The following is a 20,158-nucleotide window of genomic DNA, read 5'->3' as shown; positions in this document are numbered from 1 at the left end:
ACTTGACAGCAACCAATAAGAACATATGAGAAATACATGAAAAAGGCTCCAGTGCAGGTCAGGGAGCAAATACATCCTTAAAAAAACAACAAAAAAAACAGAGGTGTGTGCCAAAGGTAGAAAACTATCCAACTATTTGCTTCAAAAAATTGAGAGAGCAAACCAAATCTGTGCCCTGGCAGACAGTGCTCTGGGCTAGCACAGCCAACGTAAATCTGAGCAGGCTGGAAATCTCTGGCTACCTCAGTGTGTGGTGCCAGTGGGTAAGCGAACTGTGGCCCTTGTTCTGACTTACACATCTTCATCACTTGTACTGAAAGCAAAGACTTGGACATAGAAGCTTGGCTGTAGAGGGGCGTGCTGCAGCCTTAGCCAGGAAATCACAGGCATCAGGCTCACAGGCAATAAATTTCCTCACACCAGAAGAAAGAAGTCAGAGGGAGGGAGAAGAGGGCAGGAAAATTAGTTATGAGTCATAACGGCTCATTTTTCCATATCCCTTATGTGATGGTTAAGGCTGTGTGTCAGCTTGGCTAGGCCATGATTCCCAGTGGTTTAGCAGTTATATAATGATATAGTTTGGCAGTTATGAATGATGTAATCATAGTCTATGATGTCATCTGAACTCATGAGCAATCAGTTGTAAACAGAGTTCCCTCGGGGTATGGCCTGTATCTAACACATATATATGGATGGTCTGGCAAAGCTTGCTAGCTTGCTCTGGATCCTGCATCTGGTTGGTCGTCATCTGGCCTCTGGTTCTTGGAATTCATCAGCCTCCACAGCCTGTGAGCCAGCAGCCTGCCATCTTATCTGCCAATCTTGAGATTCATCAGCCCCTGCAGCTACGTGAGTCAAGAGAAACCTCCAGCCTAATGTCTGGCCCGCGGACTTGGGACTTGCCAGTCTCTACAACTGCATATATATACATATACATGCACTTCAGTGGTTTTGCTTCTCTAGAGAATCCAGCCTAAGAGACCTTATTCCTTTGCTGCTTAATTTGGCTAAGCTGTTGTTGTTGTTAAGTACCAACAAGTCAGTTCCAACTCAGAGTCACCCTATGCACAACTGAAAGAAACACTGCCTGGGCCTGCACCATCCTCACAATCATGGTTGTTTGAGTCCATTATTGCAGCCACTGTGTCAATTCATCTCATTAAGGGTCTTTTGCTTTTTCGTTGACCTTACCAAGCATGATGTTCTTCTCCAGGGTCTGGTCCCTCCTGGTAACATGTCCAAAATACAGGAGAAAAAGTCACGCCATCCTTGCTTCCAATAAGCATTCTGACTGTTCTTCTTCCAAGACAGATTGTTCATTGTTTGGCAGTTCATGGTATACTCAATACGCTTTACAGCACCATAATGCAAAGATATCAATTCTTCTTCAGTCTTCCTTATTCACTGCCCAGCTTTCGCATGCACACGAAGTGACTGAAAATACCATGGCTTGGGTCAGGCACACCTTAGTCTTCAAAGCTACATCTTTGCTTTTCAACACTTTAAAGAGGACTTTTGCAGCACATTTACCCAATGCAATACGTTGTTTTATTTCCTGACCGCTGCTTCCTAGGGCATTGATTGTGGCTCCAAGTAAAATGAAATCCTTGAAAACTTCAATCTGTTTATCATGATGTTGCTTATTGGTCCAGTTGTGGGGATTTTTGTTTTCTTTATGTTGAGGTGTAATCCATAGTGAAGACTGTGGTCTTTGGTCTTCATCAGTAAGTGCTTCAAGTCCTCTTCACTTTCAGCAAGCAAGATTGTGTCATCTGCATATCACAGGTTTTTAATGAGTCTTCCTCCAATCCTGATGCCAAGTTCTTCTTTATACAGTCCAGCTTCTCAGGTTATTTGCCCGTCATACAGACTGAATAAGTATGGTAAAAGGATACAGCCCTGACACACACTTTGCCTGATTTTAAACCATGTAGTATTTTTTTTTAGTATTTCCTTATTCTGTCTGAACGACTGCTTCTTGGTCTATGTACAAGTTCTGCATAAGCACAATTAAGAGTTCTGGAATTCCTATTCTTTGCAATGTTATCCATAATCTCTTATGATCCACACAGTCATATGCCTTTGCATAGTCAATGAAACAAAGGTAAATATCTTTTTGGTATTCTCAGCTTTAAGCCATGATCCACCAGATAGCAGCAATGATATCCCTGGTTTCACATCCTCTTCTGAATCTGGCTTGACTTTCTGGAAGTTCCCTGTTGATAAACTGCTGTAGCCATCTTTTAATTACTTCAGCTAAATTTTACTTGTGTGTGATATCAATGATACTGTTCGATAATTTCTGCATTTTGTTAGATCATCTTTTTTTGGAATGGGCAGAAATATGGACCGCTTCTAGTCGGTTGGCCAGGTAAGCTGTCTTCCAAATTTCTTGGCATAGAGAAATGAGCATTTCCAGAGCTGCACCAGTTTGTTGAAACATCTCAACTGGTATTCCATCAATTCCTGGAGCCTTGTTTTTCAACGCTTTCATTGCAGCTTGGACTTCTTCCTTCCATACCACCAGTTCTTGATCATGTGCTACCTCCTGAAATGGCAGAACATCGACCAATTCTTTTCGGTACAGTAACTCTGTGTATTCCTTCCATCTTCTTTTGATGCTTCCTGTGTTGTTCAATATTTTGCTCATAGAATTCTTCAAAATTGCAAATTGAAGGCTGAATTTTTTCTTCTGTTCTTTCGGCTTGAGAGATGCTGAGCATGTTCTTCCCTTTTGGTTTTCTAACTCCAGGTCTTTGAACATGTCATCATAATACCGTGGGTGACCCTGCTGGTGGCATAGCTTCCAACATCATAGCAACATGGAAGCCACCATAGTACAACAAACTGACAGACATGTGGTGGTTTTTTTGCTGGGAGGCTGTAACACTGGGTTGGGGGAGGGGAGAGCCCCACCAGGGAAGGGTCCTCCCCCACGCCATGGGAGGCATGGGCCAAGGGGGGATGCTGAGCCACCTTCTGTGGTCCAATGTTATGGAAACATGTTAAAAACCAAGAGGCTTCTGCATTCTTCAAAAAGTCTGAAAAGGCAGCTGGTGGGTCTGAGCAGAGTGGAGCTAGTGATTGTTTTTAGCTGAGTACAATAGAGGATCACAGCCATGCTTGGGAGGCAGGGGAGACCTGCTTTCAAAAAGGCATTTTAATAAATACCAAGATATTTATGAGCTTTATTTATGAGACTACAGCTCTAGTTGAATGTTTTAAGCAGAGAATCTTGCTCCGGAAACACACACGACCAAATGCTGAAAGGCACATCTCCAGTCCTGGTCCTCTTCATGTGATGACACTGCATTAAGTAAACTTGGGTTTCCAACAGCAGATTTCTCTCTTTTTCGGCTAGGTCCTTGCAGTGCGTGGTCAACTTAGCTGGCCGGCTCCTATCCTTGGCTGGGTTTGGGCCAGAGTACCACATGTCCAAACATTTAACAGTTATAAATCAAACCTAAAACTTCACCCTACCTTACTTAACAAATGTACCTTCAAAAGAGCCTGGAAGGCCAGATTAAAATGTAGAACTCTCAGAGTTCTTGGAGCCTCATGTCAGAATATGGCAGCTTGGGAAGACCAGCCCCTGGCTCCCTGCTCCAGTGCGCCCCTCTCATTTCACACCAGGCTCTATCCTGTATGGACACCTCAGCCTGCAAGTCCACACTCCATGGAAACCCCTTCCCACCACAGCCTCCCTTTGGACACCCTTGGGCCTAGGAATGAGTTAGAAAGACAAACCCAAGGAGGCCTGACATTGAGCTCCGGACCACTTGGGCAGAAAATTCCAGGGCACGTTCTAGAAGGAACAGTTTGGGCCCAGAGATAAAATTTCCCCTTAGCTACAGACTCCACATCCCATAGAGTGGGTCACTAGTGACAGTGCCAGGCAGAAGCCCCACTTGTCTGCTCTAAGGGCAGGACAGCTACTTGGTTTCCTTAACTTCTAGTCACCTCACAAAATTACTTAAGTTGCCTTCCCGGCAGGCACATGGGTTGAGAAGTCTCTAACTAAAATATTAGAATTAGAATCAAAATCTAGAATGATACAAGTTGTTCTCTGACGATGTAAATTATACTTTACCTGAATATATAGTTTAAGTACTGCTGGTCAATCTCACTAAGGAATGAGGGGGGGAAGAAAAAAAGATAAAGCATATGAAATAATGGAAGTGTTTTATGTACAAAAGACAGTCATTATCCTCTATTAATAAATTATATCATGTAGAAGTCATACATTTGTAAATTATCAATAAAGACTATAAAGAACACTTTATATTCAAAATCAGCTCCAGGTTCATTTTTTAAAAATATTCCCTAGTTCACAACAATCAAACACATTTTCCCCTGTGGCCGATTACTTCCTCTGTGTGTGTTTGACACTTTAAAAGGAATGTCAACTATCTCAGGCCAATGAACTGGCTTTTAGGGTTGTCATATTTAACAAAAAAAAAAAAAAAATACAAGGTGCTCAAATAAATTTGAATTTCATATAAACATTAATGTTTAAGTATGTTCCAAATATTGGATGTGACATACCAGTTAACAGTTGCTGTTGAGTTAATTCTGACTCATGGCAACCCCACGTGTGTCAGGGTAAAACTATGCTCCATAGGGTTTTCAAATGGCTGGTTTTTCAGAGGTAGCTTGTCAGGCCTTTCTTCCAAGGTGCCTCTGGGTGGACTTGAATCTCTAAGCTCTCTGTTAGCAGCCAAGTATGCTGTTTGTACTACCCAGGGACTCTGGATGGCACATGCTTTAACTAAAAGTAAAAAATTATTCACTGCTGAGCTGAAATTCAAATTTAAGTGAGCGTGGTGTATTTTATCTGACAACTTTACTGGCTTCTTGCTGCAAAAACACTTTATTAAAAGAACAAAAGGTGCTCTAGGGACTGAAAGTCACACATTTTCAGTGTATAACCTTCTCCCAGCAGTCATTCCCTTCAGACCTGCCCCCTCTGGGCCTTCAGGCAGGCCAGCCCCCCTGGAAACCCAGCAGCAAGCTAGCCATAGCAGAGTGGTCCTTGCAGCTCCATCTCACCTGAGGCCTGAGTCCTCTTTTTGCTTGTACATTCACCGAGGCCACTTGATTGCAACAAAGGCCTCATTTTATCCAAGGAACAGAGCTAGTGACTGAGGAGATTCAGGGTCTGAAGTGAACCAAGTCAGGAGAGGGCAGGGAAACAAGAAACAAGAGTTGTGCCTCTGAGCTGGAGCTGATCAATTCAGGCCCAACGCAGCTGGTCACATAAATTTCACACTAATGTCACCTAATTGCTGCCCCTAAAGAGACTGATACTCCCATGCCTCCTCAGCAATCACTGAAGGCAGACACACGTTAGGTCTGGGCCCAGCCTCGGGAGCTGAGTGGGCAGCCCTCACTGCTGTCAGGTGTCACACCACCATGGTTCTTACTCCTCTCCTTTAACCAGCGACAACTCACCCGACTTAGAAAGTTTACCTTAGCACACTGGGCTTCTGGGACTTCTGTCGTATCTTATAAGCTCCTGAAAATGAAGTGACATGTGTCACTGGCACTTGGCATTCTTTGTAATAAGCTAACTGCATTTCCATGTCAAACATGAAGTCCATGTGGCAGAGGGTCCCCGCACATGCAGCTGCTAGTCCCCCCTCTTTAGCAGGGTCACACATGTCCCAAGGGAGATTTTCAAAAATGAGAATTCGAATCTTCCATGATTATGCATCTCCAAGCTAAAGGGGCCCAAAGAGAGCACGGGGCAAGAAAAGCTTAGTGATCAACAGAGGGATACAATTAACAGGAGGGTTTTTATTTCCTTTAAAAATGCACGTGAAAATGAGAAAAACCCTTGGATTTCTGAACTGTGTCTAACAAAGTGAGGGTACTATATTTCTCCTTAAGGGTATAAACAGGAAACATTAAACACGTGACTTGAAATAAAGTCAGATGGCCCTTTTATTTAGCCCAATTAAAACTGTTTTGATATATGGCTGAAAGAAACCAGCATCCATAAACTGGGCTGAGGAAGCAAACCCCAAGCATGGGAAGTTAACCAATGTTTGTCACAAAATAGAGGGAACTATATTGGAAACAGAAATGTTTGAGGAAAATGGAAAAATCAAACCAGAAAACACCCATTTAATTGTAACCCTGATACCTTGGATTTAATTCTATTGTCTAGAGTCATTGAAAAACGGATATAGTCTAAGGTCTAATGAATAACCCTCAATTATATAGCAAACGTTCTTTTAAAACTTACCTACACAGAAGAAGTGAATTATAGCCCAAAAATATCCATCTGGATCAAACTGTAACACATGATAAAAAAGTGAACGACTATAAGCACAGACACACAAAGAGCAAGCACAGTGATCAGAAACCTAAATAGTCAATGTGCCAAGCAAGTGCAATGCAAGAGGCCAAAACAGGATCCTCTGGGCCTTGGGCCGGTGCTTAATCCTTTCTTGCCCAGATGCCCATAACACAGATTCCTGATGGGACTCTGCCTCTGTCGCCACCATCCCCAACCCTACACTGCCACCAGACTGTGTCTCTATAGCAAAAGGCAAATCCGGTGGTGTCATCTGTTGCTTAGAATCACCAACAGCTCCCTAGTGACTTCAGGATAAAATCCCAGTGACCAGCCCCATGAACCCCTCCAGTCACATCTGCCCTCCCCCCAGGAGAAAGAGAACTGCTTGCATTCCCCCCACCAACTCAGCAGAGGGGCACTCCCTCCTCTTCTTCCTTTCCTTCTTTTTCTGTGTAGGATCTAATATCCTCCGACACACTGTATATTTTACTTAATCTTCATTTATCTGTCTCTATCCACCCCCCACCCTACCCCTGCTACATACATGCAGATTGTAAGTTCCAGGAGGGTGGGAATTAGAACAGGGTAGACACAGAGTAGGTGCTCAATAAAGTGGAACCATGAAGTACTCGTGACACCTCCAGAACTCTACCCGGGCCTGCTTTCTTCTAGCAAACCCCTCCTCATTCTTCAAGATTTAGGTCTAGTAAGTAGAGTCTGGAAAGACACCTGGTGGCACAATGGTTAAGCACTCAGCCGCTATCTGAAAGGTTAGTGGTTCAAATCCACCCAGCAGCTCCATGGGAGAAAGGTCTGGTGATCTGCTCGCATAAAGATTAAGCCCAGAAACCCCTATGGGGCAGTTTCTACTCTGTCACATGGGGTCTCTATGAGTCAAAATCAATTCCACAGCACCCAGCAAGAAGCAGAGTCTGACTTGTTGCCGTCCAGTCATTTCAACTTATGGCGACCCCATGAGTATTAGAATAGAACTGTGCTACACAGAGTTTTCAATATTTGATTGTTTTTTCCTAAAGTAGATTGCCAGGCCTTTCTTCCAAGGTACTTCTGAGTAGACTCGAACCATCAGCCTTTTGAGTAGCAGCCAAGCACGTTAACCATTTGCACCACCCAGAGACAAAATCAGAATGATCTAGGTTAAATTCTAAAATTATTTGTTAGCTGGCAACCCTTGGACTTCATTATTCTTCAGCTATGAAACGGAAATAATAACAGTGCCCACCCTTTTGGAATTATTGTGAGACTTTAAGATAAGGCAGTAAGCACTGGCACAGTGCCTGGCACACAGCTGGCTCCGTATAATTGTGAGCTCTCCCTACTCCCAAGTCTTCTTAGGTGCCCCCCATAGCATCTCATACCTCCCTGGGGTACAGCCCTGGCCTCACTGCATTATCATTATCTGCTGACTCATCTGTTCCCCCGATCCTTGATTCTAAGTAGACTCTGACTTCTATTCTGCCCAGATAAGGACTATTCTTCTCTGTGTCTCCAGTGCCTGGCTCAGTGCCTGACACTTGGTGGGGGCTTAAGAAATGTTGGGGGAGAAAAGAAAAGAAACCTATCAACTAGATGACTCCTGGGGGTTGGGGGTGGGTCCTCAGCCCTAATAAAAAAAAAAACTTGACTCCAGCTCGGGATAACAAGGAAAGTGAAAATCACCCCACAGACAAGGCCCTTGGATGAGAGGGAAAACAACTTTGCCTCCATGCTTGTGGCTTGGGCAGCCTACACGCTGGCTTGCAGGTTTACCAAACACGTACAGAGAGAAGAGTTCACACAACCAGCACCCACGAAGGCAAGAGTTAGGTGGCCGCACTGCCTCCGCCTTGGGGAGAAGGCAAAGGCTGGGGAAAGGTGAGCCTGGGAGTCTTCCCATAGGCCAGGGTTATTCTGACTCTGAAAGGAAGGGCTGGGAAATTTTGCTCATACACATAGGCTGCAGAGAATAAAAGACACTTTGAAGGCAAAATGAGTTTATCTGAACTTACCTGGGAGTCGTTGAAGGGAAGGCATCCCGCAGCAGCCAGGAGCAAGAAGGCACTGTGGAGAGGAGATAAAACACCTGGGCTTTACCTTTCAACATCAAAGGGCTCACAGAGAAAGTGCAGGCTGAAATGCATTGAGTGGTGTCTAGAGGCGGCAAAGATCCTGTAAGACCAAGCCCAGTTCATCCTCTGAGAACCCAGCTGCCTGTGTAGCTGTCAATTGTGTACAATCCCGAGAACCACATGTTTCCTTCCCTGGTGCCCCACTAGCCATTTTCCCCAGGAGGCACTTGCAGGACATCTGCAAAGTCCAAACTGGCTCACTCATACGTGCCTGTTAAACAGTTAAGAAAAGGAAGCTTGTTGTTTTTCTTAACTATACACCCTGAAAAGTACAACTGGTGGAAAACTGAGCAAATAAGACCATAATTGTGCCAGTTCCAAAAAGAAAACACCATGGAAAGAGCACTAAAATCTTTTGTATACCACCTTAACCAAATGGTCATACTCAACAGCTCCAATAATGGAGCAGATCTACATATGCCTCCTGATATGATGCCCCCAGGATACAGCATCACTTATGCAGTATTCCTGACAAATATGCAGACCCTGAACCAAATCATGAGGAACACCGAGACAAACCCAAATTTAGGGACAGTCACAAAACAATGGGCATATCCACACCCAGCCTATAGTCTTCAAAAATGTTAGTGCAACGAAAGGCTGAGGAACTGTTCCAGGTTAAAGGATATGAAACAGACATGGCATCTTTGGGGGTAAAAAACTGCTATAAGAGACAACATTTGGATAATTGGAAAAATTTGAACATGAACTTTGTACTAGATAATATTATATCAGATGTTACATTTTCTAAATTGGATAACTGTGCTGTCATTATTTAAGAAATTGCCCTTGTTTTAGGGGTAAAGGGTCATGATCTCTGAAATGTATTCTCAAATAATTTAGGAAAGTCAGATAAAAAATAAGAGTAAGAATAATAATGTATATATTCTTATATATTCTTTGTATATTACATATATCTATATATATGTAGCTATAAGTCACATTTGACTCATACACACACACACACACACACACACACACACACAGAGAAACCAGATGCAAAAAATATTATCAATGGATGAATCCAAGTGAAGTGTATATGGGAGTTCATTGTAATATTCTTGCAACTTTTCTGTAGGTTTAAATCTTTTTTCTCCAATAAAAAGTTTTATTAGGAAAATCTTTTATACATACTGAAATATTTGCAGATGAAATGCTATCATGCCTGGGATTTACTTCAGAATAATACTGAACTGAGGAAATAGGTGGGACCATGAGCTGATAATTGTTGAAACTGGGTCATATGTATATGGTAGGTTTCATTACACTATTCTGTCTACTTTTATATATGTTAATAAATTTCCATAATAATTTTTTTCAATTCTTATACCAAAAAGCAACATTGCTAATCACAGATATTTCAGAAAGCTATTCTCATTCATTAGAAAGTCAATTTGAGCTATCTGTTGGTTCAGTCATCATTGGTTTTATTTCTTCTGGGATTCATATATCAAAATATTTTGTCCTCTAACTTTCTCTAATCATTATCTCCTCCTAAAAGAAGGCACCAGAAGCATAAAACCCAAACTATCACATATTGTCCCCTTGTTCCATTTTATCAATACACCAACACGTACAGCGTTTGGCCCCTTCACTACTGACCGTCCCATTAGGCAGCAAAGGGCAAAGGATTAAAGGCCTGAGAGAAAGCAATGACCACAGTGTTTTCACTTTTAGGGGGTGTTTTCACTTTTAGGGGGTGTTTTCATATGACATCTGATACCAATATATGTCCTATATGCATATAAAATTCTATATTATATATATAGACTATATATCATATATATCACACATACGTAACATACAATATTCTGATACTTATAACCTGAGTAGTCACTGGAAAGACTGCTGCTAATGAATTCTGCCGACATTCCACCCCACTGTTGCAATCACCTGTAGTTACACACCCAACAGACTTCCTGTGACTGGTACAGAGGAGGCTCCAGCACTGGGATCCTTGGCCTTGGGAAGCCAGCACAACATAGGACATTCTGAGGCCCAGGGTGCAGCCCACCCTACTCCAGTGGCCTCTCCAATGCACAAGGCACCTACACCCACGCACGCACACACACACACGCACACACACACTCTCACACACACACACACACGGCCAAAAGGAGAATCCAAGGCCCTGGACGGTGAGGGACTCAAAGGCAAGGGAAGAGAGAAATAAGTGAAGGGGAGTTTGTCAGGGAGAGTGTATGGGGCTGAAGAGGAATGGGCAGTTTTCAGGTGGGAGGGAGGAGAATCCTAGTGGGTGTCTACCTACGGTGGACCCCATGCACAGGGAAGGATCATCAGAGACCCCCTCAAAAGACAATCCTGGGGGCTGGGGAGAGGGGGAGGACACCAAGGTGTGAGGCAGCTTCCTAGTCTCCACCAAACTTGTGCCCTGAGCAATATCTGATTATATCAGGTATTAGCGGTCTTTAATGCTTTTCTTTAACACCTGCTAATCCCCTTTTAAAGATAAGAATGAGTCCAGAGGATTTGTTTCTCAAGTAGCAGCCTGTAATAAAGGCAAAAAAAGGATTGGATGAAAGCCCAGAAATATTTTAAACAAAAAGTCCTAAATCCACGTACCAAAGTATCTCTTTTGGTTTTCTATTTAAAGGACTGAGCTTCTTAGCTACTAAGTGTAGAGGAAGTAGGCAGCAAGCTGAGAACAAGGCTTCAGGTTAGAATCTGAATTCTGGAGCCAGAGGGATCTGAAAGAGAATCCAGCCAGGCTCATGTTTCAGCTGAGGAAACTGAGGTGCAGGGAGCTATGAACCCTGACCATGATCCTTTGCTGTGGCCCAATGTTAACTCAGATGCCCGACTCACAGCCCAGTGCTTTCTCCACCATGGAAAATATTAAAAACCCAATAAAGCTCAAAAATTATCTTTAAAAGTTTAAGTCATTTCCTGGACAAATTTCTAGAAACACACTACCTACCCAAACTAATGCAAAATGATGTTGAAAATATGAGCAGAGCCATAACAAGAGAAGAGATTGAACAGGTAATAAAAAAAACTCCCAACAAAAAAAAAAAAACCCTGGCCTAGATGGCTTCACTGGAGAATTATACTAAACATTCAGAGAAGAACTTACACCAATATCACTCAAACTATTTCAGAACATAAAAAGGAAGCAATACTTCCGAATTCATTCTATGAAGCCAGTATAACTCTGATACCAAAACCAGGGAAAGACACCACAAAAAAAGAAAATTACAGACCAATATCTCTCATGAATATAGATGCAAAAAATTTCCACAAAATTCTAGCTAAGAGAATTCAGCATCACATCAAAAAAATAATATACTACAACCATGTACGATTCATACCAGGTATGCAAGGATGTTCAACATTAGAAAATCAATCAATGTAATCTACTACATAAACAAAAGGAAAGAAAAGAATTACATGATCATCTCAATTGATGCAGAAAAGGCATTCGACAAAGTCCAACACCCATTCCTGACAAAAACTCTCAATAAAATAGTTATTGAAGGGAAATTTCTTAACCTAATAAATGTCAACTATACAAAACCAACAGCCAACACCATTCTTAATGGAGAGGGGCTGAAAACATTCCCCTTGAGAACAGGAACAAGAAAAAGATGCCTTTTATCACCACTCCTATTTAACATTGTGCTGGAAGTTCTAGCTAAAGCAATAAGGCAAGAAAAAGAAATAAGGGGCATCCAAATTGGTTAGGAAGAAGTAAAACTGTCCCTATTTGTGAATGATATGATACTATACATAGAAAACCCAAAAGACTCCATGAAAAAACTACTGAAACTAATAGAAAGATTCAAAAAAAATAACTGGATACAAGATAAACATACGAAAATCAGTTCAATTCTTACACACCAATAAAGAGAATGATGAAAAGCAAATCAAGAAAACAATACCATTTATAATAGCTCCAAAAAAGTAAAATACTTAGGAATAAATCTAACCAGGGATGTAAAAGACCTATACAAAGAAAACTACAAAAAACTATTGTAAGAAACCAAAAGAGATCTACTTAAATGGGAAAACATACCATACTCATGGATAGGTAGACTCAACATTGTGAAAATGACAATTCTACCCAAAGGAATTTACAAAAAGAGTGCCATCCCAATCCAACTACCAACAACATTCTTTAAAGAGATGGAAAAACTAATCATTAACTTTATATGGAAAGGGAAGAAACCCTGGATAAATAAAGCACTATTAAAAAAGAAGAATAAAGAAGGAGGACTTGCACTACCTGACCTCAGAACCTACTATACAGCTATAGTAGTTAAACAGCCTGGTACTGGTACAACGATAGATATATTGACCAATGGAAAAGAACTGAGAATCCAAGATGTAAATCCATCCACCTATGGTCACCTGATCTTCAACAAGGGCCCAAAGTCCATCAAATGGGAAAAAGATAGCCTTTTTAACAAATGGTGCTGGCAAAATTGGATACCCATCAGCAAAAAAAAAAAAGAAACAAGACCCATACCTCACACCATACACAAAAACTAATTAAAACGGATCAAAGACTTAAACATAAAGCCAAAAACTATAAAGTTCATAGAAGAAAAAATAGAATCAATGCTAAAGGCCCTAATAGAGGGCATTAACAGGATACAAACCATAACCGACAACATACAAACTCCAGGAGATAAGCTAGATAACTGGGATCTTCTAAAAATAAAACACTTAGGCTCATCAAAAGACCTCACCAAAAAAGTAAAAAGAGAACCTCTAGACTGGGAAAAATTTTTTGGCTGTTACAAATCAAACAAAGGTCTAATCTCTAAAATCTACAGGAAAATCCAACACCTCTACAACAAAAAGACAAATAATCTGATTAAAAAATGGGCAAAGGAAATGAACAGACATTTCACCAAAAAAGACATTCAAGTGGCCAACAGACACATAAAGAAATGCTCATGATCACTAGCCATTAGAGAAATGCAAATCAAAACCACAATCAGATACCATCTCACCCCAGCATTACGGGCACAAACCAAAAAAACAGGAAATGACAAATGTTGGAGAGGCTGTGGGGAGATCGGAGCTCTTATGTACGGCTGGTGGGAATGCAAAATGATACAACCATTTTGGAAAACGATACAGCACTTCCTTAGAAAGCTAGAAATAGAAATACTATATGATCCAGCAACCCACTCCTAGGAATACATTCTAGAGAAATAAGAGTCATCACACAAACAGACATATACACACCCATGTTCATTGCATTGTCACGATAGCAAAAAGATGGAAACAACCTAGATGCCCATCAACAGATGAATGGATAAAGAAACTATGGTGCATATACACAATGGAGTATTATGCAAAGATAAAGAACAATGATGAATCTGTGAAGCATCTCATAACACGGATGAATCTGTAGGGCATTACGCTGAGTGAAATAAGTCAATCACAAAGGGACAAATATTGTATGAGACGACTACTGTGAAAACTCATGAAAAGTTTACACACAAAAACAAACAATTTTTAATGGTTATGAGGGAGGTGAGGGGACAATAGATAAGTGGTAACTTTGGTAAAGGGTGAGACAATACACAATACTGGGGAAGCCAGCACAACTTGTACAAGGAAGGTCATGGAAGCTCCATCCAAAAACCAAAACCAAACCCGTTGCCATCAAGTCAATTCCGACTCATAGCAACCCCATAGGACAGAGTAGAATTGCCCCATACAGTTTCCAAGGAGCGCCTGGTGGATTCAAACTACCAACCTTCTGGTTAGCAGCCGTAGCACTTAACCACTACGCCACCAGGGTTTCTGGAAGCTCCATAGACACATCCAAACTCCCTGAGGGACGGAATTGCTGGGCTGAGGGCTGCAGGGACCATGGTCTCGCGGAACATCTAGCTCAATTGGCATAATATAGTTTATAAAGAAAACATTCTACATTCTACTTTGGTGTATAGCGTCTGGGGTCTTAAAAACCTGTGAGTAGCTACCTAAGATACTCCACTGGTCTCACCTCTTCAGGAGCAAGGAAGAATGAAGAAAACTAACATACAAGTGAAAGATTAGTCCAAAGGACTAATGGACCACATCTACCGTGACCTCCACGAGACTGAGTCCACTACAGCTAGATGGTGCCCTGCTACCACCACTGACAGGGATCACAACAGAGGGTCCTAGACAGAGTTGGAAAAAAATGTAGAACAAAATTCTAACTCATAAAAAAAGTCCAGACTTACTGGCCTGACAGAGACTGGAGAAACCCCTAGAGTATGGCCCCCAGACACCCTTTTAGCTCAGTAATGGAGTCATTCCCGAGGTTCACCCTTCAGCCAAAGATTAGACAGGCCCATAAAAAACGAGACTAAAGGGGCACAAAAGCCCAGGGGCAAGGACTAGAAGGCAAGAGGGGACAGGAAAGCTGGTAATAGGGAACCCAAGGTCAAGAAGGGAGAGTGTTGACATGTCACGGGGTTGTTAACCAATGTCATAAAACAATACGCGTACTAACTATTTAATGAGAAAATAGTTTGTTCTGTGAGCCTTCATATAAACTACAATAAAAAAAATTTTTTTTAAGTCATTTCCATGTTTTTATTTTCATTCTCCATCATTATTGCACAACTATTTGTTAGTGAAGCTTTGGGCATCAATAGCTGAAATCTGGCATGAGTTTGTTAATAAAATATTTCAGAAAAAAAAAGAATAAATCTCTAAATAAGATATAAAATAGGGATATATGATTGTTGCAGTGCAGTGAATTACTTAATATAGCCCTTCTAGCTATAGTCCTTGTGGCTTCCACTCAACCATTTGGTGGGACTATGCAAATAAGGTGCTTGTGGCCCACCAAGAGGATTGGGCAGCTTGCTACTAATGCAAATAAGGAGCACAGCACCCTTGTGGGGGTGGGACCATGCAAATAAGGTGTATGGAACCCTATCGAGGGGATTGATTAGTTTTGCCATCCCACTAGGCTTAAAAGAGCCATCCCAGAGGTAGAAAGAGAGGGCCTCACCACCACCAAGAAAGAAGAGCTAGGAGCGGAGTATGCCCTTTGGACACGGGATCGTTGCACTGAGAACCTCCTAGACCCAGGAGACAGAGAGACATGTAACACCAGAGATTGTGAGAAGCAGCAGCAGAGAAACAGCGGCAGCAGAGGACAGAGAACCAGGAGACAGCATGGTGCACTTCCTGGCCCACGGAGTAAGAAAGCTAAGTGCCTTCCAGCAAGAGGCTTACTGGTGGAATGGGATGCCTCTGGGCACGTATTGGTGGAGCTCTTTAGCCTTCCCAAGCAGGGCAGAGGCAAGGCCAAGAGCTGAAGGCCAGAGTGAGACCTGCCTGTGGGCACAGCTGAGAAGCTGTACTGATTGAAGAACTGCATCTTGAGTCGTTTCTGATCCTGAATTCTAACCTGTCACTTCCCCAGCAGAGAAGGAAAGAGTGCCATGGGAGGGATATCTAGTGTCAGAACTGGTAGAAAGGTTGGAAAGTGGAGGTATGTCTGACCTCCGCCTCATAGGAATCAGCGTTGGGCTGCTGTTGATGCTGACGCTTCTCCCCACTTATGAAGTCAGACGCCCCGGCGCACCATTTTTACAGTGTTTATAATAAATTTCTCCACCAGCAACTAGCAGACAAACCTCCAACAAACGGTTTATCATCGGAGTTAAAAATCAGGTTAAATCTTTCACTTTAGGGGTTGGTTTTTCTTAAAACTTACCTACAGGTCTTGGCAGGAGAAGTTTTCTGCATAAAAGTAAAGACATTTACAATTAGTTTTTACAAACTCTTTTTTATCCCCATTAAAAGAAAGCATTTAGACCAGAAGGCAGATAAATTATGAGTAAGTATATTAGGGGGCTTAACAGCTGTTGCACTTTCACATTTACTGAGGCTTTTTGTTACGTGGACCAAATGAGGATGACTCAGAGCTCCAGCGTTGAGTCACTTCAGCAAAGCATTCTGGGTGTGCAGAGCTGACCCGCCCACCAAGCCCTTCTCACAGCACCATCGGAACCATGTTTACCCGGGAAAAGCAAACGGATGTGGGAGCCAAACCTGAAAACGTAATACACAGAGAAAAGGGGAGAGGGGAGAAGAAGAGAGATGGAGCCTGTGTAAGAGAAGTCAATACGCTTTTGTTCAACTTCTATTGCAGCTCTGTTTTTGTAAATCTTCTTTTCATTAAGCCAGCTCTGACTCTGAGTGGTGCTATAAATTATCTCTTATGATGTTTAAATTAAGAAACAGAAAAAGCAGAAGGGCCAGTTTACTCCAATCCTAGAGAGAAGAAAAAAGGCTCCTTTTTTAAAGGACTGATTGCAGGAATCTAAATTTGGTATTTAAAGCTCCCTGAAACAAAGGAATCCTAATTCAGATTCTACCCTTACCAATTCCTTTTAATTTGTCAGTTTTGGGGAACTAGTCCTTTGCACTCAGGAAGAAAAGGTTTAATTTAGCAGGTAGTAGCATGGAGTTTTTAAAAATATATTTGATCTTAGCATGGAGTTTTTAAAAAAAATATTTGATAGGGAAAGCAGATAGGACAACAGATTAATTCTAAACATTTCAGAAGGGTTATTTTGCTAGTTGAGGACAAACTACAATTTTTGACACCAAGTTCAGATAAGTGTGAAGTATATCGCTAAAAAGTGAAGAGTTCATCTGAGAGGCAGATGTGGTCTGCTATGAAGGTTACCAAGTTTTCACGTGTTACTAAATAACCAGGTTTCCACTGTTTTAATAAACAGATCCTATTTGTATACAAAGGTATGCTTTGAATCCAGAATTTTTAATCTCTTAACTTTGTCAAAGTGTCTCAGTGGCCACCAAGCAAAGCCAACCTTGACTCTACTGCCACCTGGTGGGAACAAATCAATTATCCCTTAAGTACAGAAATAATAGCACAGGCAAAGGTAATCTGGCTGATAATACCTGGGTAATTGCTCTCATTACAGTAAACTGTGTTACCAAAAGATTCCAGCTAAATATAACTGAACTCTCTCAACAGTCTGGTGGAAGAGAAGGTATGGAGAGGATAGAGACAAAAGGGATATTCGAACTCCATGAATAACATGTTCACCCATTAACTATTTCAGGGCTTTCATTACTGGGTAAGAAATCTTTTTTTTTTTTTAATTCCTTCTAAGGAGCCATGGTGGCACAGTGGTTAAGAACTCAGCTGCTAACCAAAAGGTTGGCAGTTCAAATTCACTGGGTGCTCCTTGGAAACCCTATGGGGGCAGTTCTACTCTGTCCTGTAGGGTTGCTATATGTTGGAATCGACTTGACGGCAATGGTTTTGGTTTGGTTTGGTTTCTGACTAAAGAAGCCCGGACCTGAAGTATGAAGAGTAAAAATAAACAATATGTTCATTACTGAACTCCACCACTACCCCTCCACCAGTGCTCCAAAAACAAAAGAGGTGCTGGAGAGGGGGTATTTACCTTTTCAGGCCCTTGAGTCTAAAAACAACCTAGTGGTAAGTCCCCATAATGTCTTAGGGTTCTGAATGATTCAGTATGCTCCTCAAAAAGTCATACTGGCAAAAATAACAATAAACAGCTAATATTACTTTGGCTTAACTAATGTATACTGAGGGCTACTTAGCAGACACTATTCTAAAGTGCTTTACATGTATTATCTCACTGAATTATGACAATCATGGGTGGTGATGATATCCTCTATTTTACAGATAAGGAAACTTGAGGCACTGAGAAATTAGGTAAGTTACCCAAAATCACAGGGTTTGGGCCCAGGCAATCTGGGTCTAGAACCTGACCCATAATGACGCTATTCTGCCACAGTCTGCCTGCCAGTCCTGCAGTAACACACCACCGGCTTCTGGGGTAACACACCATGGGCTCCTGCGGTAACACACCACGGGCTCCTGGGGTAACACACCACCGGCTCCTGCGGTAACACCACGGGCTCCTGCGGTAACACACCACCAGCTCCTGGGGTAACACACCACAGGCTCCCGCGGTAACACACCACTGGCTCCTGGGGTAACACACCACGGGCTCCTGCAGGCTGAAAGACTTCATTTGCCATGTCCTTTGCCTGGAGTGCCACCTAGAACATTCCTACTCATCCCGTGTGACCTGGCTCAAATCTAGCTCCTGGGGAACCTTCCGGCCCTTCTAACCTCCCTGCTCTACCCACACCTCTATTCAGGGCCCTCTGATATTTCAACTCCTAGTTTTGTGAGGGGAATAATTGTGTCTTCTACATTTCTGTAGCTTTAGCCCGAACAAAATGTTTGATATATAGTATAAAAAAAATTTTTTTTACAGTATACACTTTAATAAACATTGAATGTTGAATATACTAATATTAAACTATGATATATATATCTGCAAAGTAGTAGGACTAATTCCACAAGGCACACGTTCTCTTATAGTTGAATTGTGTGTGTATGCATGTGTGTGTGTGCGTGTATGTGTGTATGCAAAGAAGCAGTTATGGATGGTGAAAATAAACTGGAGACTCTAAATAGTCTATCCTCACAATCTGGGGACAAGACCGTGAGAAGATTACTCTCCAAAGCTGACTCTAATAAAACCAGACACATAATGGACAAAAATAGAACTCGTTGGAAGCAGCAGAGAGATGGCGTGTAACTGTGCTCCCCGTGATATCCAGTTACTTCACCAAGACTCCAGGCTGTATGATCAGGAATGTAAGTCATACCAAAAACATATCATAGTTGCAGAGCAGATTTTAATGTTAAACCACTAGAAACCATCTAAAAGTCTATAAACAAGTACAGGCCAACCAATTTTGTCCCACCTACAGTGGAACGCTATTGACAATGATCTGAGTAAGGATCCCTAATAAATTGTTCAGCAGAAAAACCGGATGGATCATACCATTTGTGTAAATGTCTATATGTTCACAGAAAAAAAGTCTGAGAGAATAGAGTGGTTACCTCTGGGAAGTAGGATCACAGCTGATTTCTGGGTTCCCTTCTCCTTCTGCATTTTCTATAACTTATTACATTATATTACATTCATAAAGGAAGAAAAGATTGTTTTAATAACTAAAAAGATCTGTTACCTACTCAACTGTTTCTAATTTTCCCTCACAAGAAATGATGCTGTCTTGTGTTAATGATGAAGTGGAGTTGAAGATCAAAATATTTTAGTGTTTGTCCAATTATTTTCAAGGAAAGGTCCTCCCACCCTGGAAGTCTGGTCCTTGGTCTCTAGGGTGAGGAGGGTCCCTGCTTGGTAGAAATATCTGTTGAGGACTCACCAAATCTGTATCCTACACTCACCCTAGTCTATCTGCTCCACAATGTGGTTTCCTGTCTAGACTTGCCCATCAGCAAGGAATACTCTGTGGAGATGCGTGGATCTTGTCTCTGCTGTTTTCTTAGGTGTTATCCAGTCAGTTCTGACTTACAGTGAACCTATGTACAATAGAACAAAACACTGCCCAGTGTTGAGCCATCCTCATGATCACTGTTTGCTTAGACCACTGTTGCAGCCACTGTGTCAATTCACCTCGTTGAGGGTCTTCTTTTTCTCTGACCATCTACTTTACCAAGCATGACGTCCTTCTCCAGGGACTGATCCTTCCTGTTAACCTGTCAAAATAAGTGAGACAAAGTCTCGCCATCCTTGCTTCCAAGGGGCATTCTGCCTGTACTTCTTCCAAAAGAGATTTGTTCTTCTTCTGGCAGTCCATTCCCTCAGTATATTCAATACTTTTCACCAACACCATAATTCAAAGGTGTCAGTTCTTCTTT

The 20,158-nt window shown here is 41.9% G+C and overlaps 1 protein-coding gene across 1 annotated transcript in view; it reads right to left on the bottom strand.

Moving 5' to 3' along the window:
* TMEM241 (transmembrane protein 241) overlaps positions 1 to 20,158 on the bottom strand; it is a 215,768-nt gene that overhangs the window by 101,375 nt on the left and 94,235 nt on the right. Inside the window, exons 6-10 of the mRNA XM_010586816.3 lie at positions 16,127 to 16,152; positions 8,311 to 8,362; positions 6,248 to 6,296; positions 5,470 to 5,515; positions 4,091 to 4,126 (exon numbers count right to left, since the gene is read on the bottom strand). Of these exons, the coding sequence (XP_010585118.1) occupies positions 4,091 to 4,126; positions 5,470 to 5,515; positions 6,248 to 6,296; positions 8,311 to 8,362; positions 16,127 to 16,152 (209 nt within the window). The remainder of the gene's footprint in view (positions 1 to 4,090; positions 4,127 to 5,469; positions 5,516 to 6,247; positions 6,297 to 8,310; positions 8,363 to 16,126; positions 16,153 to 20,158) is intronic.

The sequence above is a fragment of the Loxodonta africana genome, chromosome 11, assembly GCF_030014295.1.
Source record: "Loxodonta africana isolate mLoxAfr1 chromosome 11, mLoxAfr1.hap2, whole genome shotgun sequence".
NCBI classification, from domain to species: domain Eukaryota; kingdom Metazoa; phylum Chordata; class Mammalia; order Proboscidea; family Elephantidae; genus Loxodonta; species Loxodonta africana.
This window is presented reverse-complemented; position numbering and strand designations above follow the sequence as displayed.